Source organism: Thermobia domestica, chromosome 2, assembly GCF_964235325.1.
Source record: "Thermobia domestica chromosome 2, izTheDome1.hap1.1, whole genome shotgun sequence".
NCBI classification, from domain to species: Eukaryota; Metazoa; Arthropoda; class Insecta; order Zygentoma; family Lepismatidae; genus Thermobia; species Thermobia domestica.
This window is the reverse complement of record NC_137455.1, coordinates 266,095,379-266,122,492: the sequence shown is the minus strand read 5'-3', so window position 1 is coordinate 266,122,492 and position 27,114 is coordinate 266,095,379. Positions and strand designations below refer to the sequence as shown.

Genomic DNA, 27,114 nt, shown 5'->3' with positions numbered 1-27,114 from the left:
GTCTCTAGTGATTACCTTCAAACTTTCCACGTAGGTGACGTCAGATCGATTGGTTAGTTCCGTCGCCGCATGTTAGAGGCGCTACTGTCGCCACGTTTCCAGTTTTTTGCTGAGTTTGCGGTCTGTATATTCTAGTCTGTGTAGACCATACCGCTACCGATGGATACCCCTCCGCCACCGTATCCCCATCAACTCACACAGCTCCCTCTCCAAATACGGAAAATCTTTTTGCCGGATCCTGTACAATGCACAGTATTGTTAGCAATAATAATAAACTTTATTAATAATAACAATAATAATAAATATTAATAATTTTGCATTTTGTGCGACTAAAGTTAAGATTTTAAAATTGCACCTATTAGTTATATATTAGTATTTTAAAATATGAAGGAAGAGCTCACCGTTTAATTTCGTCCACTTATTAACTAACCAGGCATCTTTCGGGAATTTGCCGAGCCTGACAAGATGCCAATTGATTGTCTATGGGCCCTCAGCGCCCATGGCCTACAAATTACAAGCTTCCTTTGCATAGAGGGTCTTGTTCCGGGGCGCTGTTCCCCTTCCCTCCGTTGCCCCTTAGTAATCTTAACAGTCAAGTTAACAAACTACCATATTTACGTGAATTCCTGGTAGTTCTAGTATATAAATAGATTCATATATTCCTAGTGAAGTTTTTAGCCTCAACGTCACTTGGAAAAAAGTGGGGACAACTTACCTGTATGAACTACGTATAACCAAACCGAACAAGTCAAAGAAACTGATTTCGTAGCAACTATGTTATTGTTGATTATTAACCATGAAGTAACAATGAACTTAAACAGTATAGAAATGTTTGACTAATGAAATTTTTCATTTTAGTATCTCTAATTTTTAATTTAAATAAATTTGATTGTTAATATATAGCATAGTTTTGGTATGTGTAAGTTGTATTCGGAAATCCATTTTTTGTAATTACTTATAGTCCATTGTAATTAGGTAAAATAGGAGAAGAAATTATAAAGTTTTAAAAGTTTGGATAAACATGTCTTGGAATCAAGGCAATGAAAGCCGAAAAATTCCCACCTTGAGGAGTGAGCTTCTCCTTAGCTACCTGAAATTTCGAAAAAGTCCAACCTAAAGATGTATCTTGCGTGTAAAGCAAGCTATAACTATGATTTTTGTTTTGAAATATAGGGAATTATGTTTCATATAAATTTATAACATTAGGTTTAAGCTTATATCTGGCATAATTTTCCTGTAAAAACATACGAGGTTTCTTTAAAAAAAAATGCCCGATCATTTTCTTTTTCCTTTTTTTGTGTAAACAAATATAGGTAAGAAGATGTGGTTTGATGCATGTATGTAGGTGATCCTAATGCACATTTTTTTCAGTCTCCGGGAAAACACCGATGAGTAAGGAGGTATATGTGAGCGGCGTTGGATGTAGTTTTAGGCAAAAGTACTGGAAAACTTGAACAACTCTTTTGCATTTAATTTTGTGTGTCATGGACAGTGTGACCACCGCTAGTTTTTTGGTGCTAGATCTAGTACATTTTATAATATTTTAGTGTTCTAGAATGTTCACCAACAAATCTAACGTAGTACTTTTCTCCTTTTCTTTTTTTCTCATAAATACATTCGGAAGAGAAAAAGGAATCTCATGAAAATTTGGCAATGGGCGAAAATGACACTGTTCCTGGTAACTTTTTTTCTGTCTGTTTTTTTTCAACAGTGGTATTTACAAGAGTGGAAGTGGGACATAGGTGTCATCCAGTTGCCTCCTCCAACGGTAAGGAATTCTGGCATGGTTAGGAATTTCGTCAGGATTTTTAGTTTGGGGTGTAAGGTCGAAGTAGGGAGGTTGCAAGTGGTTAGAACGGTTTATATCGAATTTTGAGCATGAAAATTTAAAGTTGAGGGTTTTTTCAAGAATATGGGGGTTACTCCCCCAACTACAGGGGAGGGGAGCTGCCGGAAACCTTCTAATAAGATATTAATATCGTGAAATGTTATAAATAGAGTGAAATGGGAGCAGATAAAGTTTTAGTACTGTTTCCCCAGATCTAGTACTTTTTTCTGCATGGGTTAGTACGAAATATTTTTGCTGGTGGTCACTGTTTCTTCTTGCAAAGACGAGTTTCTTCTTGCAAACCCCCAGAGCAGTTTTAATCAAAAAGCCCTTTTTACACCGAATACTTTTCGTTGCAAAATCAGCACCCACCCTGAGATGAAGTTACTTTTCATCCCATTCTCTGTTAAGGTTTTCCGGAAATATTTTAACGTTTCCATAAAGGTGAGAAAATTTCTCTCTGAGTGAGTTTAAACTTGTTTCTAGTGTTTGGACTATTTCCCACACCGTTAAGTAGTCCATCTTTGAGGACTGTTGATAATTAGAAGTTAGTGTTGTAAACTGAAATAGCTCTATGTAACAGTAGCGGCTCGTAGTCTGTACAAGCACCGGTTGCAATGTTGCAATATCAAAAGTATGTAGGTACGAGCAAGTGTTCCCCTCCCCCAGCATTCTTGAGTCTTATCCAAAAAATATTCAGGAAATATGAAGAGGAAAGTCTTTTAAGCTATATTTGTATATTATTGATTAAATTATTTCTCTAATATTGATTTAATATATAAGCTATTTCCTTTTTTTCAAACAACCACTATCAATGTACGTTTATAAACTATTTATTTACAAAGCTTCTACACTCATGTTATTGAACACGAGATAAATCGAATATATAGTATGTGCTGTAAGCCATGAATGATGGCGTTAATCCGAAAAGAAGAAAAAAAGCAAGAAAATTGCATGCACGCAGTTAAACAAAATTATTTAATTATATAAACTATGCATTATTTTAGAGTGGAAGATCTTTCTTCGATCTTTTGGGTTTCAAATTTTTCAATGACTTTATTGAAATCTGAAATACTGCTCGCCAAGTTTCTCTGAATAGAAAGCATCGCTACCGTAAATATTTTCCGCTTTATTTTCTTTAGGGTCCAGAAACACCTCTCTCCTACGACAATATGCATTTTGTTAGCATATCTTTGTATGAACATACGGTACAAAAAGTCCATTTTCAGAAACCACGTATTTTTGTCTGTAAAGAAGCATGAAATCTAAGGTGTTTTCCTTCGAAAATGAAAAAAAAAAAAAAATAGTTTAACATTCCAGCAAATTAGGCTAAAGAAGACAGATGAGTATTGGAAGTGAATGATTTGATATTAATTTATGCTCTCCGCCGGAAATCGAACATGGAATCATGTGCACGAAAGACACAGAGCTAGGAATTAGACCAGTAGTAAGACATTTTCTTCTTCGAGACTCGATCAACCCCCTTCCTCAGAATAGGATTTTTTTTAAATAAAACTTATCCCAAGAATTTTCACCTTTGTATTATAAATGTTAAATAAAATCTATTGACTTCGAACGACCGCCCCCCAAACTTTCATCCTGGATCCGTCCCTGCTACCACCAGACTTGTTCTTTGTGAGTTTATGTTTTGTGAATAACTTCTTTCTTCCAAACGTCTGTATCTCCCTCACCCTATCAATTGAGTCAAGGCTGCTAAGCGGAGGAATTCGTAACTATTACAGAAGCTGGCCAGTTGCGGAAGAAAGTGCAACCGCAAGAGAGCAATACGGGAAGATAGGAGCGATGCAAGAATAAACCCACTTCCCCATGTTAAGAGATAGGAGCTTGCTGCCATATGCTCAATGTTACTGCTTCCAGTGGCAACGTTCGCTGCCACTGGAAATGTAAATCTCTCTCTTTCTTTGCGTTTTTTAATTGACTTTTTTCAGAAATGCATCAATACTGTTTTGTGCTCAATACTGTTTACTGATACACTACTTTAATACTTAAAAATATTTTTAGTATTAAAAAAAATATCCGGTTGCACAACCATGCAACATATAGTACCAGCCGCCGCTGCTATGTAAAGATCTTCTGTCATTAGAGTTTCGAATTTCAACCATTTGTCTCGTAAACTCGGAGTCGGTCTAAGAGCAAAATGTTGTGTGTGGAAGAATGAGTTTTGGAGAAACTTACAATGGAAAAGGGTATAGGAAACCTAACAAAAAATGGTATGCGTGCTCTATAACTGACATTCGTCGGAACTTAATACCTGAAGTTGGCATTTTCAAGAGATTTAAAACCAAAAACTAAAGCTAATAAATAGTAATAAACAGTGAATATTAATATAAAGTACTTAGTACCTTCTTCTAGTACTAATTCTTGTAAGTGGCTTTTTCAAACTTCAGTAGCTGTGCTGTACTGTACTAGTGTAAAGAGCAAACTCCTAACAAATTATTTTGCTCAGCTTATTTTGTCAGGTAGAAAATAACAGACACATATTTTAACTACAACAAAGTTTTATTTGATAGTTTGAATATGTTAACATTGAAAGAAGTTGCGTCAGTACATTAGAAAAAGTACGAAAAAGTTCAGAAATATAAATTCTGGTATTCTCTTTCTTAGAAAAGATACATCAATATTACTGTAAAAAATATAAATGTGCTAGTGATTATGAGTGTTCAGTTCTTTCTAAACAACGAAGCGGAGCGCTTGGAGCCAGTCTATTTACTGTACTTTCAGCAACATTTTATTTGTTGAACAGGTATTATTAAGTTATTAAAATATTCAAATGGGTAATTTACATTCAAAATTTAAATTTTTATCATATTTTTTTTTATTTTTCTCATTTCGCGCCCCTCTCAAAATCGTATGAGTGCGACTGCATACGTGTCACACGCCTTAGGCCGGCCGCGCGTAAACTTCTTCCTCTGGCTGTATTTCCATCAAAGTCACTAGACGTACTTCCCTACAGCACACTGCCCGTACTTCCTGATATCATAAAAAGAATCTTCTTTCTTTCAGAACACAGCTCAAAGAGATTTACGCTTCGCCTACCATCGTAAGCTTCTGAACCCTTTTAACTATTTCGTGAGCAGTATATTCCTTTTTTTTTTTTTTTTTCATCCAAACCGACATTGCAAATAGTAATCTCGAATGAAAGTTTCAGTAGACTGTAGTAGTAGAATAAATTTTCTGCCTCTTCGCAGCACAGTGTTGCATCACTGTCAACAAAGTTAGGACGTGTGCCATATTATGTGTATACACCACTCTAGATTTTTTGTTTTAGTAAGGCTTGTAAACCATTATATTTGTCCTTCATATTAGCTGCCCCGTCAAATGAACATTCAATAGGCTTGTCAGTAGATAGTTCAATATTGTTGGGGTCTTGTTTTACAACTGCCAGTATGTCTTAGTCCAATATTGCTGAGCTTTCGTTTTATAACTTCCAGCATGTCTTTTCTTCTGGTATTGTGAAGACTAATTAGCTTAACTAAGCTTTCACAAACAAAAGTTTTATATGTGTATCGTAAAACTATGCATAGTTGATCTTTAATAGAATCTGCTTGAAAACTATTAATTCCAGCAGAAAGAACTTCCCTATTAACAATAGTTTTCTCAAAATGTTTTCCTAGTGTAACTATTTCTGTACCTTATTAACAAAAGATTTTGAAAGAAATAATTAAGGAACCGCGTCCTAAAGAGTACTCTTTCCCTTTTTCTTCATTTTTCTCTTCGTTTTTGGTGTTTTATGGACAATTCAACATACTTCTTTAACAATGGATCATAATTAGCAATTGACAGTACTAACTGTAAGAAGTTTTCATAGTTTACATGTCTATCAGAGAGACAGTAGGCACTTTCCATTTTACCCTGACGGCCGATGAACAAAGTATCAATATCGCTGAACAACCAGACGCCTTTCTTCTGTTTTCTTCTTGTGAACAGTTGTGGAAAGCGAACCGATGTCGCCACTGCGTTATCGCATGTGAGAGCAAAAACGGAATTCTCGTGATTTGCGTATACTTCATGTGTCTATATGGCGGTTGAATTTTATGTTTTTGACCCAACTTAAATCCCGTAACAAAAGGACTGTTAATGTCATTGGAGAATAGCATACAAACACTACAATATGCACTTTGATTTCAGTACTATAGGACAACAAACTACGTTGAACTAAACCACCATTTGGAAGAACACTATAGTACACATTTATGATCAAATGGAAATTTTGTGTCCTTGTTACTGACAGGCTATATAGAAGGATTTTCAAGAAACGCAAGTTTACAGGCAATACTTTCGTTTCTGTCAGGTGCAATAAATAGTTCTAGGAGGCGCACAGCATTCTCAGCGTCATCATCTGCTGAACTCACGAAGAGGCATCCAGGTTGATCCTCTGCTCCGATTTCAGAACCTTCTGTTTCGGAAGTAAAAGAAATCTGCTGGCCGTTCACATTTTCGTGTACCGAGACATCTTTGTCATTTGAAGAAGGGTTCGATTTCTTTGGTAAAATGGTAGGATTGATAGCTGAATCAAGAATAAAAACCGGAGAGTCTCCGATTGATGAACTATAAGTGAATCAAAATTTACTATGTCTTCCAAATGTACCGTACTTCATCAGAGACAAGACCCCGCGCTACATCTTGAGAAACACTTTCGTCCTCTTAATTAACTGGTGCTTCTGGACTTGAAAACATAGCAAATTTTCTTGGTACCAACGGCAGACGTAGCTATCTATCTTTATATTTCTCGCCCTATTTTGCGCTCCCGAACATTTCTTTCTTTACTTGACTATTACGCTGCTGTTTGATCTTTCACCCATCATTTATAGCCGAGCGAAAGTACTTTTGTTTGATTAAAAAGTCCTTTGAGTCTCGACGCTAATACATAACACTATCACAGTCAAATAACGCGACAGAATGAGTCATCAGCAGTCACAAGGCCACTTGTGATTATAATAATAGCATATCTGGCAGTGCTAGCACCCACAACGAAGAGAGCACGGAGACTTAACAGCTTATAGCCTTTAAATAATCTACGCCAACCTGCATTAATTCTGTAAGACAATAAGGAAATTTTAACTAAAATTGTCTTGAGTTCAATACAACTAAGCCTATTTTATTGTGACAAAGGAGCGCCATGGCAGGGAGGGTGCAGGCGGAGATTTCCGCCTCTACACCCTGTCCAGTCCGACACTGGAATCCTCTACTTTGATATTTCGTAAACTAGGTATTGCACGGACAAAATCGCAAATGCATTGCCACTATTAAATTTTCTTTTACGATTAGTCGTATCACAACATTTGGAGTCAACTAATCAGTTTGAATAATGTTTTTGATATAGAAATAACGTTACTGAAAACAATTTCCCAATTGGTCAAATTACGGTGGCAAATGACCTCTCTTAAACTGTGCTAATTGCTGTTGCTTACCGACTTTTTTAAAACGATTTTTTTAAAGCGACATGCCACTTTCGGGGAACATATAGATCTATGGGTCACGTTAGGATCCTACCCAATTTAACTAATTACGTTATCATCCAAAAATTACAGTCAGTAAACCACATTTAGTCAGGGATGTAGGACAACTTCGGAATCACTCCTGTGGATTCTCCAGGGCTATCGAAAACCAAGGAATTTAGTCCCAATAAGGTTCTAATTTGCACTGAATAATATGATAGGCCTACTTATGGGACTTAATCATATTTCACAATGGAAAAACCATACATGAACGTGCACAGTCCCTTGACAAAATTCTGAGGCTAGGCTCAAATACACTATATAACTTTATGTTAACATTGAAGCATGTTACATTTAACTATTTTATCAGTGAGACGTTAACTACCCAAACACATTTATCAATTGTTTTATTTTATACAGGCAGTATTTCATATGAGGTGGTCTAAAAAGCATTGATCTTTGCACACGAGATGGCGTATGTTGAGTTGATTTTAGTTTAGCGTCCCGTTCAGCAGCGAGGCTATATGAGACGTGGACCTACTGATTAATGTGGAATCCGAACCACATGAGCTCCCGCCGGGAATCGAACCCGGGTCGAGATGGCGTATGTGTACCACAACTCAGAGTATATGAGTCGCAGTGGGTCACGCCTAACGTCGTTTGACATCTGACAGTTAAAGTTAGTAGAGGTGGAAAAGGTGGTGGAACCCTTTATGATCTCTATTGGTATGCTGTCTCACTCAATCTGAGCGAAGTGGAATGGAATTATTCCGCCTCTCGCACACACACATAAGAATGGTTCATGTTGTATTTAAGACGAGAAGAATCCACATTAAAATTTCGAATCATTGTTTGCAACACTCATATTCAAATTATTATGAAGGGAAAAATAAACACATTGTCTTCGTACTTTAAATTTTAGAACTTAATAACACCTGATTTTTACTTTTTTTTTTTTTTTTTTTTGCCAGCATTTAGGAAATGGATCGATATTCTTGAACTATATTTTAAACTGATTTACCATTGAAATTTACTGTGAAAGCAAACATGCGAAGCCACAAACAAATGTGTAAGTGTTACACTTTTGTAATTCAAAATTATAACATAAAAATAAGTAAAGAATAGTCAATTGCCAAGTCATATAGGGTAAGGGTAAGGCGGACAACACTCACGGCGCCAGTAGATTCGGTCCCTGGTAGATTTGCCTAACTTCATGCATATTCTCAAGCTTCCTCGTGCGATGTGGCTTGCAAATTCGTCCTCAGCATGAGACGTCATTTCGATTCTCAATAGAAACAACTAACTCAGAGTCTACGTTAAATACTGAGTCTACGCCTTGGTGCTGAAAATGAATGGTCGAATAAATTACTCATTTGGTTTAGAAACGATCAAAGTTCAATACATTTGTTTCAATGCATCATGAAAATATTATTATGTCTCCATTTTAGAAGTAAATAAATAAATATCGATAAATGAAGCTAATTAACTCTTTACTATTACTTTGTTCTTTGTATCCGTTTAAAATTATATTATGTTAGTGGGTATATACCGATCGATTTTTAGAGAATCGATTGAGAGAGAGCAGTGACATAGTGGTAGAGCTCACACCTGGGTTTTATCCGGCTTCTCCCGTCTCCTCCCACATTTCATCAGTTATTTCGTAATTCAATTTCATTAATTGTCTCCTTGAATCTATAGGGCAGTAGCATTTTCCCCAGCATTTCTGGTCCGATTGCAGCGCCGTGGTGTGTTAAAAAAGCGAAAGATTTTGTGCCAAATATCCATGCTCTTTGTTTTGTGTGGGAAATTGAATTGTAGTAAAGAAAAATGAGTTGGAGTAGGGATTCTCTTTGCCCACATTCTTCTTTCGTTCTTTAATATGACCGGCGAGAACTATTGTTACAATTACTATAGCTTTAGCTACCTCACGCTTAATTTCGGAGCCATAATTGCGCTCTTCTCCAGTGATTTGTTTGCTACGTCACGACAGATGCTTATCAAAATGCTACCGTTTAAAAGCACCATATACTTTTGATGTCATAGAATATTATATGAAATTTTCGGCAGCATCTGCTACGGGAAATGCTACGATAAATGCTTCCGTCTAAAACTAGCCTTACAGAATCGATTGGGAAAATTCAATTGAAGAAATAGGTTGAACAGTGTTGGCAACATTAATTGTTTTTCACTTCTTGAATAACTTGAATACTTTGTGCTGAATAAAGTATGTAAAGTTAAGTTAAATAATCCTGTGTGTAAGACATACGTAGATTGGATATTGAATATACAATTTCCAACTTTTGATGCGATATTTATTCCTCATAACAGAATTTAAACAATTCCTTCAACGTAAAACATCACTCGAATCCCCAAAGCCAGAGGATGATTTTGCGACGGAAGGAAGGGTTGATGCAATGCCAGTTTCAACGCGTTTGCCGATGTCACTTTACGATTATCAATTATCAATTAAAAAGTAACTTCAGGAAAATGTAATTGGTTAAATTAAAAATTAACAAAATTTGTAACTAATAAATTTAATCGTTAATTTTTAACGGGTTATTTATAACCCTGATGAAAAGTAGATAACCTATGATAACATGTATGTTATAATACGTAAATACTGTCACGGACTACATTAAACTCTTTATAAAACGTTGTCCTTGATTGTATTTTCAGTTCATTACTCTTCAAAATATCTTGCAAAGGATAGTGAAAGGAAACTTTAAAACTCATTTATGATTAACTTCAGAATTTTTTATCTGTAAAAACTGCTTTGTAATTCAGTCTTCGAATTTGTTTCCACGTACCAAAGTCATCTACCTTACACATCGTCATCATGTAAATTCATGCATTGACAAATATGATGATAGAAGTATATTCCTATAGGTACACGTACCTACTAGTTTCACCACGAGTGCAGTAAGTGCATGACCTCAGCATTGGTTGAAGAAAAAACTACCTGGATTATTTAAGTCGTGGCATTGAGACGTTACTACAGTAAGAGGAGGACTCCGTATCCACCCTTGAATCTGACCTGAACATTAAAGTGATAGTTACGAATACTGAAGTGAATCATCTACGGGACTTGTATTATTCAGCCATCTGTATTTCTACAACTTAAAAAGAAAGTGTATACTCACTTCGTATTTGTCAATGCCTGGCCATGATACGGTACTTTGAACATTTTTACAGACACGAATAAACACAACTTAGCCGCATTAAGTTTCATTCTCTGAAATGGAATTCTTTTCATTCCACCATAAATAGAATGTTCATGAATATTTGTGTAGGGATTAACTAGATTTCTCATAAAGGTTGGTTATTGATCTGACTCATGGTCCCTAAATCATGTTAATCATAGAAATTCTTAACATAATCGCAATATTTTGTGGCCATGAGCACTGGCATCTCTGGCATGTAAAATTTGGGGGGAAATCAAAGAAAGTGATTTAAATGGTACTACTTACCCAACCTATTTATCATCTTCGATTTCATTTGTTACCTTTCTGCTTACCTTCATGGACCCCCAAAGGTATATCAAGAATCAGGTACGTAGCCAAGGGGTGGGTCCGGGGGTCCGGACTCCCCCCTCCCTTCGAGTCAAGAAATAAAAAATTTTAAGAATGATGAAACAAAAAGAAGCGAGAAAAAGATGAATCAGCGTCAAAAATATAAAGCTACAGCAAGCGTTTGGTTAGACCTACTCTTTCTTATGAGAAGTTTTGTGTGCAGGGAGCAAAGTCAAGTTGAAAATGGATATTGTTGTAACCAGGGGCGGATCCAGGGGGGGCGATCGCCCCCCAGAAGAGGAAACTTTTTTATTTTATATATATAAATAAAACCCATCCCAAAGTCTGGAGCCCTTAAAAATAGCAGTATGGCAACCCACCGCCCCCCCAGAAGTCGGTCCTGGATCCGCCCCTGGTTGTAACGAAGCATTCCGAATTCCATCTATCTCCATGCTAATCCTATGGACTACAAATGACAATCGATAAACATGTTCGATCAGATAGACTCTCAAGTAGTAATTAAGAAATGCCCAATATCACCAATAATATGAACCATTTTGAATTTCACGGCAACACTAATCCATTTTATAGGATGTCATGACTGCCGAAAGAGATCTCATTGCTATCCTTGACGGTATTAAACGAAGATAAGAAAAAGAAGAAAGAAGACAAGAAGAACTGAGTTCGAATCACTTCGGAAGACTATATCTTTTTCAATACTTTTTTATATTCTTTTACTCAGTATTTTTCATTTTATTGTCCTAACAAACCAATATGGGTATGTTGCCAGTAAAATAGTTTAGATTGATCGATCCCCTGGTGTGTAACCACAGTATTTCATGTCACGTCCCGCCCCCCATTACGAAATCCTGGCTAAACGAACGCTATATGTTGCCAGCAAAATAGTTTAGAATGATCGACCCCCTGATGTGATAACTACAGTATTTTTTCACGGACTCCCCCTATCACGAAATCCTGGCTACGTGCCTGTCAAGAACTTATAATAGTTTCACAGCCTGAATACTACATTCCAAATAAATATAATTATTAGACTGTCATTTATATGTTATTTTGTCGTTAGTAAGTACATTAAATTGAACATTTTGTTCTTCAAAATATTGGGGGGACGCGTCCTCCCGTCAGAGACGCCCATGGCCATGAGAGCAAAAATATGTCAAGGAAAGTTTTGAATACAAGACAGAATAAATAACAACTATATGTGTAGTCTTGTTCAAACATCTGGCCAACCACCTCTTTAAAATTTCACATTCTTGCAACAGGAAATTTTAATACTTTTGCTTGAATAAAGACCTCAAGTGGCTAACAACATTCATATAGGCCTACTTTTTAAAATTGAATTCTACCTATAGAAAACAGTATAGAGTTTTTCAAAGAAAGGCCGTGGCATTTTTCAACAAAAACTGTACAAAGTTGCATTCATTTTCTTTGTCATAGAAGGAATCAGTGTGGCCTATATATATTTCAGTAATTCTGTTTGATTCGAAGGCCGTGTTATATTTTCATAATTATAATTTTTAAATACCATAACAAATATTAGTTGTCCAATAATTGTTATGTTTCTTTTTCGACCTTCTCCCTGGTCTACTGGTGATGGTGGTAATAGCTGAACTGTCACTTGGGTCACGAGGAGCAATCCATCGTAGGTTCGATTCTCAGTGAAGAGCATAGGAGTTCTGAACTGTTCTCGAAGTTTCCGTGTAGGTGTCCCTATTGTAGTGGATTAAGTAAAATACTGAATAAGTTTGGTTGAAAGGCCACGGAGACAAGATTCCAGGTTTGGGCGAATTTTAAACTTTAGAGAAAGTTTCTAGCATAGATACATGCTTTTGGTGCACGAGGACCTGAATTTGATTTTCGGTGGAGCATCATTGAACGCACTAAAGTGGTCTATTTCCCACTTTAAACTGTATATTTCGTTCTATACGGCCTTTAATGATGACAAAGGATGTACATACAAATCAACCAATTGAAACAAACAGATAGATTATAAGATTTTCCAATTCATGCTTGCTTCAACTTTTGTTTTAATACCATTATATCTTCATTGTATGCAATTAAAACAACATAGCCTCAATCAGCATCAATTTCATGTTTTAGAACCAGTTAAAATTCCTCGCCAATATAATAACTAATACTAAACCGTTTTACTACCAGCAAGTTTACTTCTGTTCGACATTAGCGCAGCACACCCATGACATCTGTACGAATATGACCTCAGGTTTAAACAGTCCATGGCAAAATCTCCAGTGATATACACTCCTGGCCTTTGGTATGTTTTGCTATTTGAGGTTACATGATTCATGAGAAACATGAGTTCGGTTGCTTCAACTCAGTACATTGTTCTATCCAAATGTGTGAAATGGGATATTTTTTTCTTAGACTACTACATGGTGTCTCAAATTAATGCATACACTCTTTAAAGCATAACGTCACACTAATTAAAGCAAATAGGTTTACGATTTTTGTGGTGTTATGTATCTTAAGGACGTAAATATTTTTAACCATAAATATAGGTGCTACCTACAAGAGGATGGGGCGCCACCCTACTTTCATTTCGATGTGAGAGTTTTTTCCTCAACCTCACATTCCTTGAGACACGGATAGGACGAAGAAGAAGGGAACAGAGTACCCACTTCAATCTGCAGATTAAAATCCTTAGACTTTTTTCTTTGAGGACCTGTAAAGAAGAGAGTGTACGCCGAAAAAACACAAATACTGGAAGATATGAGAGAGCAAATAGAATATACCATTAGAAACAATACAGTCAACATGTCACTTTGTTTTAAGTCGTTATTGGCGATGTATTGCGGCGAAAGCTGGCCATTGTGAATATTTACTTCCTTAATATTCTCACAATTGTGAGTGCAGAACACACTATCTATAAACGTTGTGATTTCCAATGTACTCAACAGATGGTAATTCAGTACCTGACAACTTGTCATTCAGACACTCACAAATGTGCTTGTAGCTAATTTGTGTACTAAAATCCTTTGATTGGCAGTTTTTGTCAACTGAAAGTAGCATTCACAATTGTGAGGTTATCTGCTGAAAGGGTTAAGGTACATAACACCACAGAAATTGTATAATATTTGCTTTAATTAGGGAGATATTCGACTTTCAGTAGTGTATACATTAATTTGAGTCATCGTGTATATTAACTTATATTCTTTAAGTTTTTACCTACTTTGTTCAATATAATTCAAAATTAATTTTATTTACTTTATTTCCTCGCGTAGATTTTTTACAGTTGTTTTCAGAATATAATCTTTAGTTTACAATGCTTTTGAAAAATGTATGTATATTAGTTATTGCTGAGACTTCACAAGATGAGAGATGCTTTAACCAAATCGAGCTCTGATCGTTTGCCATTCCCTTGGATATTGCCTCCTAATTACATCAATCACTCGGTTGACATTTGTCCTTTGGGATGGAGTACAAGATCTGCAGTTGTTTTGTATCACCTCTGGAAGCGCAGCTGTGGAAAAGATTAAACAACTATTTATTTATTTGTCAATACAATAAGTCATCAAACAAGAATTCAAGCTGTACTTCCAAACATTTGAAGTTAAAAATTAGTTTTTACTTTTGATATAAGAACATCATCCTTACATAATGTAAAGAAACTCTAGTCATGACTGGAATCAGGAATTCAAGTAATAATAATAATAATAATAATAATAATAATAATAATAATAATAATAATAATAATAATAATAATAATAATAATAATAATAATCTTATAAAGATTGTTATCAAAATAATGAAAGCATCCATGTACTCCAATAAGTTGTTTTTGTGAGTTATTCACACTAAACATTCTTGCACTGCAACAGTCTTTTCATAGTGCTGTGTCGGATACCAATGCGAGGCGGCGTAGTACTGACTCATGTGTGCAGGATATAGCCTCTATACAGATTTGAGGGTGCAAAATAGGAGATCACCAAAATTTTCGAAGAAGACTAATTATGAGAAAGCGATTAGTTGGAAAATATGTACTACTATGCGTTCTCCGTAAGCTGTTAGGCAATCAAAACGACCCTTTCTTCGCTACTGCAAAAGAACAAAAAATATGTAGGTAATTATGTCAGGGAGGGAAACTTCTTTTAAGATACAGTATCATGTCAAATCTAAATTTACACCCCGTCGTTGTTCTTCTTTTTAGCCACTATCGTCAATTGCTAACAGAAATAATTATATTTAATTTTCATCTGTAAAAGAATTATTGACTATTATTTCTGTATTAAAGGTTTTTAGTCGTTTTTAGGATTGAATTATCAGAAATAAGAACCGAAGCGACACAAAGTTAATTTCAACGATTCTTTCATGTAAGAGTTTGGTAGGTAGTGAGGCAAAATCTGGAAAGAAATATAAAAAGTTTCATTTCTAGCACATTTCATACTTAATCCTGTGCGAAGCGAAAACTCATAATGATTTGAAGTTCTTCAGTCTTACAAGATCTTTTAATATTATGTACAGTGAAACTTTTCTATGTTGGCCATCATCGGTTCCATTAAAATAAAAACCTAATTTTCGAAATTCCACTTCTAAGGGAGAAAGATTGGGACATTTCTATAATATCCAAATTATCCTTTATTGAAAAAGTATCCAACGTAAGGATTAGCTTAAGTTGGAGTGTGAAATTCGGTTTATAAACTCTTAAATAAAATAATTTCAGCATCTGCAAGAATTATAAAGTGAGTCAGGAGAAACATTTCTATAATTGAAAGATTTCCCATTATTCAGAAAATGTTTAATATAAGGATTTGCTTAAGTTGGAAGTATAAAATCCTTTATAAAAACTTCTTAATCAAAAATTAGGGAAATACATATTTCAGCGAACTCGTAAATTCAGTTCTGGAAGCAAGAGTGTATGCAATTGAAAATATGTACGATTATATGAAAGAGTGAAAGTGATTCATGAAAGTTAATATATCTGCGAATGTGAGATTTGGACAGAAAATTCCTTTTGTTACGATAGCAATCGGGCCGCGTTGGCTCAGTGGTAGAGCGTTCACCTCTGTTGCATGGGATCCTTGTTTCGATCCCTGATCGCGCCAAGTGAGCTTTGTGGTGGACAAACACTGTGTGCGTGTTTTTTTTTCGAAATCTCCCGTTTCCTCACACTTCCTTCATTTCACCATTTCATTCATTTCTCATTATAGTCGTCTCCTTTAGCCTAGCCGGCATAACTTTTGGACAAAAACCTTAAAAATTTCATTTTTTTACGATATAGCAATGAATAATAAAGATTTTTTAAAAAATATATGTAGACCTTACGCTAAGCCAGGGAAAGTGGGTTCAAAAGTTTTACCCAGAATAGAATACCATAAAAATCCCTAAAGTTAGAGACATGAAAGTGAGGATATAAGCTCTACATTAACAATATGCGGACAGTGTCCTAGAGTTTATAAAAATTCCCGTTTTAAGAGGAAAGAGGCATTTTCTACTTTTTCACCCTAACATTGAAGGCGATGTCTAAAAAAATTGAAATCAATTTTGGAACATACTTAGTATCTACCTCGAGCTAAGTTTCAATCACCACTCTGATTAAAGGGCATATCCTAGAGAAATATGTTATTCAAAACTAATGCGGATAATCTCGTGAGCCTCTCAAGCTAACAAGATAAAAAAAAAATCTGACATACGCGTAAACTCTCCATTACAAATAAGCGGACACATCACCCAACATTTTTCGAAATTCCGGTTTTGAGAGGGTAAAGGTGCAATTTATATATATTTCCACCACATTGGAATAAACGTTGTCTGTTGTTTGTGATCGCATCACAGAAAACAACTTACCCGTCTGAAATAAATAAAGGAGTAAAGTTAGTTTCTGCCTCAAGGTGTTTATCATCTCACATTGATTAAGAGGCGTACCCTAAGGGGGAAGGGGGAGCTACACTTTAATTTAAATGAGTGTCATAAAGGGGGGTTCAATGTAGTTTTTAAAAGGTCATGAGTCAGAAAATTTAGATTTTGCTTCAGTCCAACGTTTTATTGATTTAATTTGGAACACCAATTGCTCACAAGTTGTTCATTTCGTACTATATCAAGAAAACTCTACTTTTGAAAACAGAGATTGGTCATTTCATATCTTTCAGGATTTTCAAAAATTAAACAGTTTTTTAAATTTTTTTTTGTTATTTTCTCGTAATTTTACTTTTCTGACTCATGATCTTCTCAAAACTATTGATTCAAATATTTTTCATGAAAGTATTCTCCATGTGTGAAGATCGGACATTTGTGCTGGTTCTTGATAAGGTTTAATTACTTATAAATATAGTAGAACAAGTTTCATCAGAATTTTTCAAGAAAAAATATACAGGAACACGTTAATTTTTTTTAATGTGTAAAGTGCAATTGACATCTAAACTCGATTGACTTCTTGTATGTCTGATTGAAGGTTAATGTTCATTTTAAGCAGCAAAGATGTATGAGAAGAGATCAACTTCTTAAATGGAATCTGCTTGGTTTGTATACGAGGCAATCTCCCTTTATGGGGAATCAAGGTATTGAATACTTGAAGCATACCTCTTGACATCTGGATCAAGAAGGGGCGCCACAGAATAATGGTTACTCTATAGTTTGACTCATAACCAGGCATTATAGTGAGATTTTATCTGTAACTCGTTGCAAAGACTCTTCGATGCACCAAATCAATTTCTTTATTATTTAACCTAAATAGCGTTATTTTTTTTTCTCTCAATATGTTCTTTCTGTTACCCTGTATTACCTGATTGAATCTCATTCTATTTTCTCAATACATCAATTTAACCTATTCCCACTGACACCACATGTTGCTTCTACTTGTCGAATTGTTTAATTCCGCTTACAAAACCGTTAATTATATAGGTTACACATTAATTCGCATATTACAATGATACAACATATTTTTTAACTTTGTTCCTGTGTCTGGGAGAAAGTTATGAATAAAGATATGTCTCCTTGGTTTTTCTAAGTTATTTTTTTTAAAATAAAAATTAATATACTGAAAAAAACAATTAATAAATTGGCTTATGTTTTCCTATCTTTACATTGTGCTGATTTTGCAAGTGATTGGCTAGCATTATACATTGATTTCCTTCATGTTTCTTCATAACAGAGTAGAGCTTCTTCGTAGCTAAGCGGTTAGCGTACCTTTGATGTGGGAGGCCCGGGTTCGATTCCCGGCGAGAGCTCATGTGGTTCGGATTCTACGTTAATCAGTAGGTCCGTGTCTGATATAGTCTTGCTGCTGAAGGGGGCGTTAAACTAAACTAAACTCAACTCAACTCCATAGCAGAGTAGAAAACGCTTGTGCCTTCAGTGTGCGTGGTCCCGCGTACAATTTCCGTGGTGAGAAATATACGAACCAGAGTAGTTGTTCGGATCAAACATTTGTAGGTTCTGTCTCTTGCAGCTTTTGTGTTGAAAAAAGACGTAAATTCTAGTTACATCAAAATATATTTTGTATACTTGTGGTTCCGAGTTTTACCCCGTAGTTGGGCCACATGGTTTTGTTCTTACATTAAATTGAAGGTTCAGGTCTGAAACTAGGTTTGTGTCACCCGGAGCAAATACGAAAATAGGCGTTCCTGATGTCATTTTAGGCATCCATTCAATCACGAGCCCGAGGCACGTGTCCCGTTTGCTCTCCCCTAGTTGCGGTCCAGAGTCTCATATATGAATGTAAATTGCTTCTTCTGTGTATTTCAACATCTCTTTCCTGCGTCCTTGACGCTGGAAAGTAAGTTTAAGTTCCAAGCAACCAAATCAAATTATCCCCTTAGATGTACTATTAATCTGGTGGAATACTTGTGCTTTAATACATGTTTCTATCTTGATGCTCTTTATCTGCCCACCGCTAACTGAAGATAGCTTGATCAGTATACGTTACATAACTCTTTGAAATGGAAGGTCACTTATTCCGAGATATCTATTGTAAGAAATGTTTATATTTTCAACTTTATATTGAGACTTCTGCAATTTTGAGTTTGAGACTGAAGTTCAGTGGCGCGTTTGGACATTAAAAGAAGGGGGGTAAGACATAATCTGAATATTTGTATATCAATGTTCGTTTTCCTAGTTGTTTCTAACACTTTGTTTGACGAAAGCTTATATAACTAATAAGATACTATCTTTTTCAGTTAAATACCGTATATTGTATTTCATATTTTATTAAGTAAACTGACAGGAGGAACGTAAGTATGTACTAGCCCTTTGTACTCTTAAACAACGAAAGTGTAAGAAGAGATTTGATTCCTTTTCGTGAATATTTTAAAGTTCTGACTGGAAAATTGTGTGGTTATATTATTTAATAAATTTGTAAAACAAATAAATAGAAAGGGTAATATTAATCATAGCAATGAATAATGAGGCTTGTTTTGTAGAAGTTATATTGAAACTGAGGATTAATGAACAACTTTATTCATTCCTCACGTATCGCATGTTACTGCTCTTAGAAAATAAAAGGCAGTAAATACTACAAGCATATGCTACGACATTTAAAGAAAAGCACAATTGCAATATTACTTGTTTTGAATTGCAATTAAAACGCAATTTCTGCAACTTTCTAAACTCCACGGGAAGACAAATAACCAACATGTACTCACGCAACGGCAAATATTATATGGCACCATTTTTTTTTCCTATAAACTAGTAATACGTACAAAACCTTTACATTTCCATAAACTATGTACATTGAGGGGTCACTTCAAAAAAGTGGGGGGCACTGCCCCCTCTTGACCCCCTAATCGCCGCCAATACGTAAATTACATAATTTATACTTAAAATTATAGCTACAGATGATTTTGAAGAATGTGGAGACTACTTTGTCAGTCGTCAATATATATTAGATAGATTTTATATTATTATTATTATTATTATTATTATTATTATTATTATTATTATTATTATTATTATTATTATTATTATTATTAATATTATTATTACTATTATTATTATTATTATTATTATTATTATTATTATTATTATTATTATTATTATTATTATTATTATTATTATTATTATTATTATTATTTACATTTCCACGTTGCTTTTTCAAATTAACATTAAAATTATTAGAAAACTCCACTGAAATTCAATTTCAAATATTTTACATTAAAATATTACTTCATTGATTTAATATGTTTTGCATAACGCAGTTATTTAGTTCCAAGAAACGTTAGCGTTATGAAAAACCATATTGTTCGAGTTTATTTGCAATTGGTTTAAATTAAATGTGTTTATATAAAAAGATTTAAGATAGTAAACAAGTTTAAAAGTAAAAATAGTTATTTTAAGAAACTAAATAATATAAACTATTCTTTTTAACATATAAAAGTTATAAAAGAACAAAAAAATTCTTAATTTAAACAAAAATGAAATCAATGTTTTACGGTCCACGACTATGGTCTATAGGCTAACAGAGACAGGTTAAAGAAAGTGAATTATTAATAAAGAAACTGAATGTGGTAGGAAATGGGAGACTCCGAGAAAACTCACGGACATGATGTTGTCCGCAAACCCACATGAGCTAGGATCAAACCAAGGATCTGTTGTACGGAAGTGAGCGCCCACTAGTTTATTAAAAACACATTGTTACACTTATTTTATCTTTCTTAGAACTTGTTAGTACTTACCAGACACAAATATAGAAATATTAAGGGCAGTTACAAACGGTCAGGCTCTTCAGGGCTCAACCTCACATTGGACGTTTTCGCCTCATGGGGTCTGCCTAATGCCTCAGACTACTCGTCTATACCACACTAACTGTAATTTTTCGTAGATGGGATTCGAATCTATGCCACTGAGTTTCCATTCTTCTAAAATATTATAATTAATATTGTCATAAAATATCAAAACCAATGCTCGACTCGACTTTTATAATATTTCTATTAGCTTTGCTCGCGAGGTGAAAACTACATTTTCAAACTCGAGACGAGATGAGAACATTTCACGAGTTTCGTAGGCAACGCTAATTCAACCGAGTCTTAGATCTCAAATACTGTTACACAGTGGTGCTATTCAGCCGGTTGTTAAAATATTTCGAGTTGGCAAAACGGTTTGTTATACTCACACATAAACAGAAACATGCATACATACGCATTACCTAACCAAAAGTGAAAGGAAGAAGCCAAACAAATTTGTGAAAATACTTCTGTATTTTTCCTATTCATTGTTGTGAAAACAAGTAACTTTGAATTGTTTTAATTTAACGGGCAGTCAGAAATTTGAATGGATGGGCTCACAGAAATATATCTGATGTGACCGACAAAGTTTCCCAGTCATGTTAAGAAAATAAACATTTGAAATTTTCAGACTACAAAGGACTAGTTTTGGTCCTTTGAAGATAGCTTGGAAGATATTCACTAACAAAAATACACTATTCTATATTCTGTCATATGTTTGCCCCTCCTTGAAGTCGGTCTTGTTTGAACGTGGCGCTACAAAATATAATAGAAACAGTTCTTAGTTCAAACCCAAGGTGATAAAATTGGCGTTGCGTTTTAAAATGTAAGAGCTCTTGTATCTACCTTGTATGGTTTGTTTTTTAAGAGAATTATATCTATCCACCTGCCTATCTATCTACTATCTCTCCTCTCTCTCTCTCTCATATATATATATGAGAGAGGGAACCGGTTGTTAAAAAATTAGAATAGCACCACTGGTGTTACATGATTCACAGTGTGAAAATTATAAATCGATTAAGTGATTGTAGAACACAACGAAGAACATCTATCAATGTTTAAAGATACGAGAGTCATTACATAATATATTCCAATAATAAATATGGTTTGTGTTGCTGTATCATACCTTTCGTCGACCTCTCATGATATGAAAAGGATTTTGATAACTTTTAGATGAAATTTTAAAAAATTAGGGCATACCTTCTGTACATAAATTTACAAAACGAAATTAGACGAGAAAACCTTTCCGCGAATCAGGAAGAGACAAAAAATAATTCTTCGAGAATCGAGATGAGAATTTGAGAAAAAAATAGGAGACGAGATGAAAAATACTTTTTTTTCTTTTCTCCTGGGCAACACTAGTTTCCATTGATAAATACAAACATGCTATTTACGCTTTTATTTGATTGTTCTTTTTTCTTTATAAAAAAAAATTGTCAAATCTATTGCCAATTCGTAAATATTCATATTATTATTATTATTATTATTATTATTATTATTATTATTATTATTATTATTATTATTATTATTATTATTATTATTATTATTATTATTATTATTAAGCAAATGATGAAAGGTGTTCCAGTATTTCCTTAATTAAAATTCGAACTTCGGGGTGTGATTATTATATTAGAAAAGGTTTTTTGGATCAAAAGATGCAATATATTTCAATTTTTTTTAAAAAAAATTGTACGCTTTATATCTGCAGAACTACATATAGTGTAGCCAAACCCAAACTGTCACTTAACTCAGTATGACGCGCTTATTGCGTACAAAATACGAAAACTCGATTTAGTAGTCGTTGAAAAATTTTGTAGCTCCTAATCCAAAAACTAATTATTGGCCAAGATCGCAATCTTTTGATGCATTTATTTTATCACTCCTAAAAGTCTTGTTATCGTAACATTTCAACTGAAATTAAAAGGCAAATTTAATCAGTCTCACATTTCAACTTAATGAACTCGTCAGTGGCCATCCGATGATACCGATCACACAGCCTTGAGTTACCAATTTTCTTGTCAGACTAGCACCGTTTATTACTAATTGAACAATTCAAATTTTACACAATAATTTTAGCGTTTAACGAGAACAAACGTGTCCAAAGTTGAAACGTACATCAGTCGATAGATGTTATGGAACAAAATGGTATGAATTGAGCCAGGGGCGAACCCACGGGAGATCCGGACCCATCCCAGAACTTCCTAACTCAACATACATTTGTACACTTTCTCAATAAAATTATACTTGTTTAACAGTGAATTGATTGATGTAGCATGAAAATTTGATCTTACTCTTTATCTGTACTCTTTCTTTTATAAAATCAATCTAGGTCTCAATGGTGGACCTATTAGGTAAAAACTGGGGAGGTAGCCAGAAGCCAGACTATGATAGGTAAGTTTACTATAAACTTTCAAATATATATATATATATATATATATATATATATATATATATATATATATATATATATATATATATATATATATATATTAAAATATATTCTTAAATTTCTATTATATTTATTATTAAATTTCTATTGTCTTAAGAATATTTACATATTCTTAAATTATTTTTGTCACCCAAAAAACTGGTGGGTCTAGGCCCCCCTGCCCCAGGCTAGATCCGCCACTGCTAGTTCTATCATTTTTTCTGTAAACATAGGTGGAAGTATTTTACAATTCGTCTTTTTGGGTGCAGAATAATATTCGTTTAATACTACATAGACGAGATGGCTTGTAGTATTGAATCATATCCCCAAAATTTTGGAGCCCTCTCAAGAAAAAATTATTGGTGCGCGTCTGGGGTGAGTGTAAATCCTCATATGCATATATATATTTTTTTAAAAAAATCATTTTTATAGATCTAAAAATTGCTGCTATAAGACAACCATGCCACTATTAAGTTGTGTACCTTTATCAAGCTTTTCATTCTGATACTAACAAAACGACAGTACATACGGTGTGGTTATATGTGAGGCTTTATATTTGACTATAATATTGTACAAAAATGCGACATGAATTAGTCTATAGAGTTAAACCATATGAGATACTTGTGGGTAAATTCTGACGATTAGCTTACGAGAAAATCGAATTTTATGCCCTTAAAAAGTATGTAATTCATCGCTAATGGTAATTGGTCATTTTTATTCTGCTGGAATAGATTGTTATTTATTTAGGTACCGTATATGTAAAACAAACAAACAAAAAGAAACTATTAACTAGCAGATTGTGTCTATTGTTTGTACTGACACTCATGCTCATAACAGTGACGCCGAACATATTACTTGTAAAGTTTCAAAAAAGTTTAAGGTAGTTCTTAAATCATTTGCATGGTAACTCATGTTTTAAAATAATTAAAGTCTTAGAGACATAAATGAGATCTAGATGAGTCAGAGCTTCATACAATTGCCAAGAAACAGTTATAAAGTAAACAGCTGTTTTATTCCCAAATATATTACAGTATATCTTGCGTTAATTTCTGCGAAACAGAGTAAATGTCACCTTACCTCACTATAACTTTAATCCCCTCCATTTTCTTACTTTGATCTTCTTCCTAGTTGTATGGTTAGAGTTCTCGTCTTGAATGCGGGAGACTTACTCTAATTCACGTTTGGAATATTTATGATTTAGATACTACGAAGTTGTATGTTCCGTTCGGCATCGGTGCTGAAACGGGATACTAAACACTGATCAACCAAACTAATGATTATTATTATTATTATTATTTTAATGTTGAGGAGTGAGGACATATTGATCCGGTGGGAGGGTAATATCGGGCCATGTGAATTTGTAATGGGCAACATTGTATTTGTCGGCCTCCACGGTATTTTTTTTTTTTTACTTCTATCTTCAATTAATCAATTTTTTCCTAATCATCTACCTGCATTATCATCTGTATCCTTTATTATAAGATGTTAAACTAAAGATTTCGTTTTATTCATCCTTCATTTGATTTATCTTTTAACGGCGTTGAATAGCTTCATCATCTTTGGTTTTTAGCCAATTGATTTCTATGAGGAATCATTTTTCTCAATTCTTTGAAACGAACTCTAATTTCAATGATTTGATATTAAACACTAATTTGTTCTTGAAAAAATATTTACATGTCTCTTATTTTGTGAAAATTTAATTGGTGTATATAAAAGGTATCCCATAAAGAAGGCCACTTTTGAAATATCCGTCATTTCTCTTCTAGTAAGTTGGCAGTATTCAACGTTAGACGATTTTCATTTGTTATTTTTGTGGTTAGTAGTCACGGAGCGCCAAACAGCGCATGATAGTCATTTGTTTTTTTGTACGAGTAGGAATGGAGCGCTCACCACATTTGTAATACGTAAGTTTTTCATTATGACAACACGCTGTTCCGTCGTGACACGCGCTCCATTCCTATCAGTACAGAAAACTGATGATGACCATGCGCTATTCGGCGCTCAATGACTACTAACTACAAAGACAACAAATTAAAATCGTGTAACGTTCAGTGCTACCAACTTAACTAGAACAGAAATGATGGGCATTTCAACAGTTGTGGTCTTTATGGGACACCAAACATATTATCTTAATAATTAAAAATCAAATGTAAGTCATGTTAAATTTATGTTTTAGTGTGAATTCATTTTGAGAAAGCAAGGGACATTTCGCTCAACTTCAAAAAAGAAACAATAAAATCAAACAATTAAAATTCCAGTTGATTTGAAACAACACAAAAATAATTCCGCATACAAATTCGCATGGGCTGAAAACAAGGATGGCGTAGCTATTCACATCTATTAAGACATCAGTCACGATACTCTTGCATCGTGCGCTATCAACGAAATTCATCTGATCTTGAACAAGAGTGGCATTGAGCTAGACTGTGGCAAACTTCGTACGCCTACGGAATATTATGATGTGTGGGCCTATGTCCTCAGTTCCCGAGTTATGAACCATGAAAGTTGAGGTTCAAACTTGTCAAGAAAAAATATTGTTATTTAGAACAGAAATTAGTAGGACAAGCGTGTTATTAAACATTAATTTATGGCATAAGATACTAAATGATGCGATGAAAGATTAGGTATGATACAAATGGAACGTGTTCTTATAACCTAATAGTAAAAGTCTGCTTTAAAAGTCATTGAAAGCCGCAACAGTGAAGTTAACAATATTTGGTTGATTTAGAGTTTAGCGTCTCGCTCAGTACCCAGACTATATGAGACATGAAGCTACAGCTTAACGTGGGATTGGTATTACGTGAGCTCCGGTCGGGCGTCAAATCCGGTTCTCCCGCACCGAAAGGTCGTGCGCTAAACATATACCAACAGTTTCAGTATTCTTTACATACGAGGAATAGACAAGAAAAGATAAGAAAATAAAAGAGTTTGGATACCTCTGATTTGTTGTCCATCAGCATCGCATGCTCCTCTTCCAATGACGCAATCCAGCTGCTTCCGTACGTAATTTCTATTACCAAGGAGAGCGCTCACTCGCTGACTTGAAACTTCTGTTAATGCCTGTGCATAGCATACAGCTAATGCAATGCTGAAAAGGCACAATCCAAGCAGCAACTTCATGTTCTGAGAATTTGGTGACTGGTGACCTTTCAAAATCTACCACAGCTCTTATATATTTTTAAAACTGTTTCCTAAGCTAAATTTAGAGTGTAGCGGAAATTTTCCTTAAACTTCACTTTCTTCCGTAAAAGTTTTCAACTCAACACAAACAAGTGACACATTTCACTTTCATTTTCTTTTCCTGGTCAATGTTTACGAATTCTAAATATCGGAAGCTCAGGGACATTTTCTTTTCTTTCTCAATTACAAGGACAAGATTATTCTAATTTATCTATTGTTGAAGTAATACAGTTATAATGGATAACAATGTTTAACTAATACGGCATTTTGTACCTTCAAAGAGTAACAAATTCTTGTCATTAAAGGCGTTGAGTACCTACGTTAGCTGTTTTTTTTTTTTTAATCTAATTGGTTTCTATAGAATTTATTTTTCTGTTTTCCTTGATTTGAGTTTACCGTCCCTCTCAGCAGCAAGGTGATATGAGACGTGGACCTACAGCTTAACCTGACATCCGAACCTCCGGAAATCGAATGCGGGTCTCAGGGGCATACGCTAACCGCTTAACCACAAGGGAGCTCTCTCTTTTCTTTGAAAGCACGTCTTTAATGACGTCATTTCACTGATTTCTTCTTAAATTTTCATTACAAATAAATTAAATATTACTTACATTAAGCAAAATAGATTAATAAATATTGAAGTTATGTAGAACAAAATTTAATTTTCAAGAACTAAGGACATTTAAATTGATTTGAAGAAAAAAAAACAGGAAAATCAAACTATTAAAATTCCAATTCACTTGAAAATGAAAGACAAGAAAAAATGTTCCCTGTATAAATCAATGGGAGTAAGAAACAAAGATAACGCTGAACCGTTCAACACAGTTATACTTCTCTATATTTTTGAACTTCAAGAGTTACGCAAAGTAAACCAATGAGATTAAAACCAAACTCTTAAACATACACAATCAAGCATGCACCTAGAAATGTTTGTTGGGAGGGGTCCAATACTACAGGTCACTAAGTCTATGTAGTATTGAACGGGTATCGACGGCGCCGGCTTTCCAAAATTTATGTGGGTGCA

General features: G+C 34.4%; 1 protein-coding gene across 1 annotated transcript; it reads right to left on the bottom strand.

Annotated features, from left to right (window-relative positions):
• Nucleotides 1–14,022: 14,022 nt before the first annotated feature.
• On the bottom strand, nt 14,023–26,067 carry LOC145678478 (ejaculatory bulb-specific protein 3-like). The gene is made up of 2 exons (XM_081748660.1): nt 25,850–26,067; nt 14,023–14,292 (listed from the first exon to the last, which is right to left on the bottom strand). The coding sequence occupies exons 1-2, from the start codon at nt 26,031–26,033 to the stop codon at nt 14,156–14,158; spliced, it is 321 nt and encodes a 106-aa protein (XP_081604786.1). The 5' UTR covers nt 26,034–26,067; the 3' UTR covers nt 14,023–14,155.
• Nucleotides 26,068–27,114: the final 1,047 nt, after the last annotated feature.

Coding starts and splice junctions, on each gene's coding strand:
- LOC145678478 (XM_081748660.1), bottom strand. CDS start 26,033: ATGAAGTTGCTGCTTGGATTGTGCCTTTTCAGCATTGCATTAGCTGTA. Junction 14,293..25,849: donor TGATGGACAACAAATCAGAG/GTATCCAAACTC, acceptor TCTTTTCCACAG/CTGCGCTTCCAGAGGTGATA.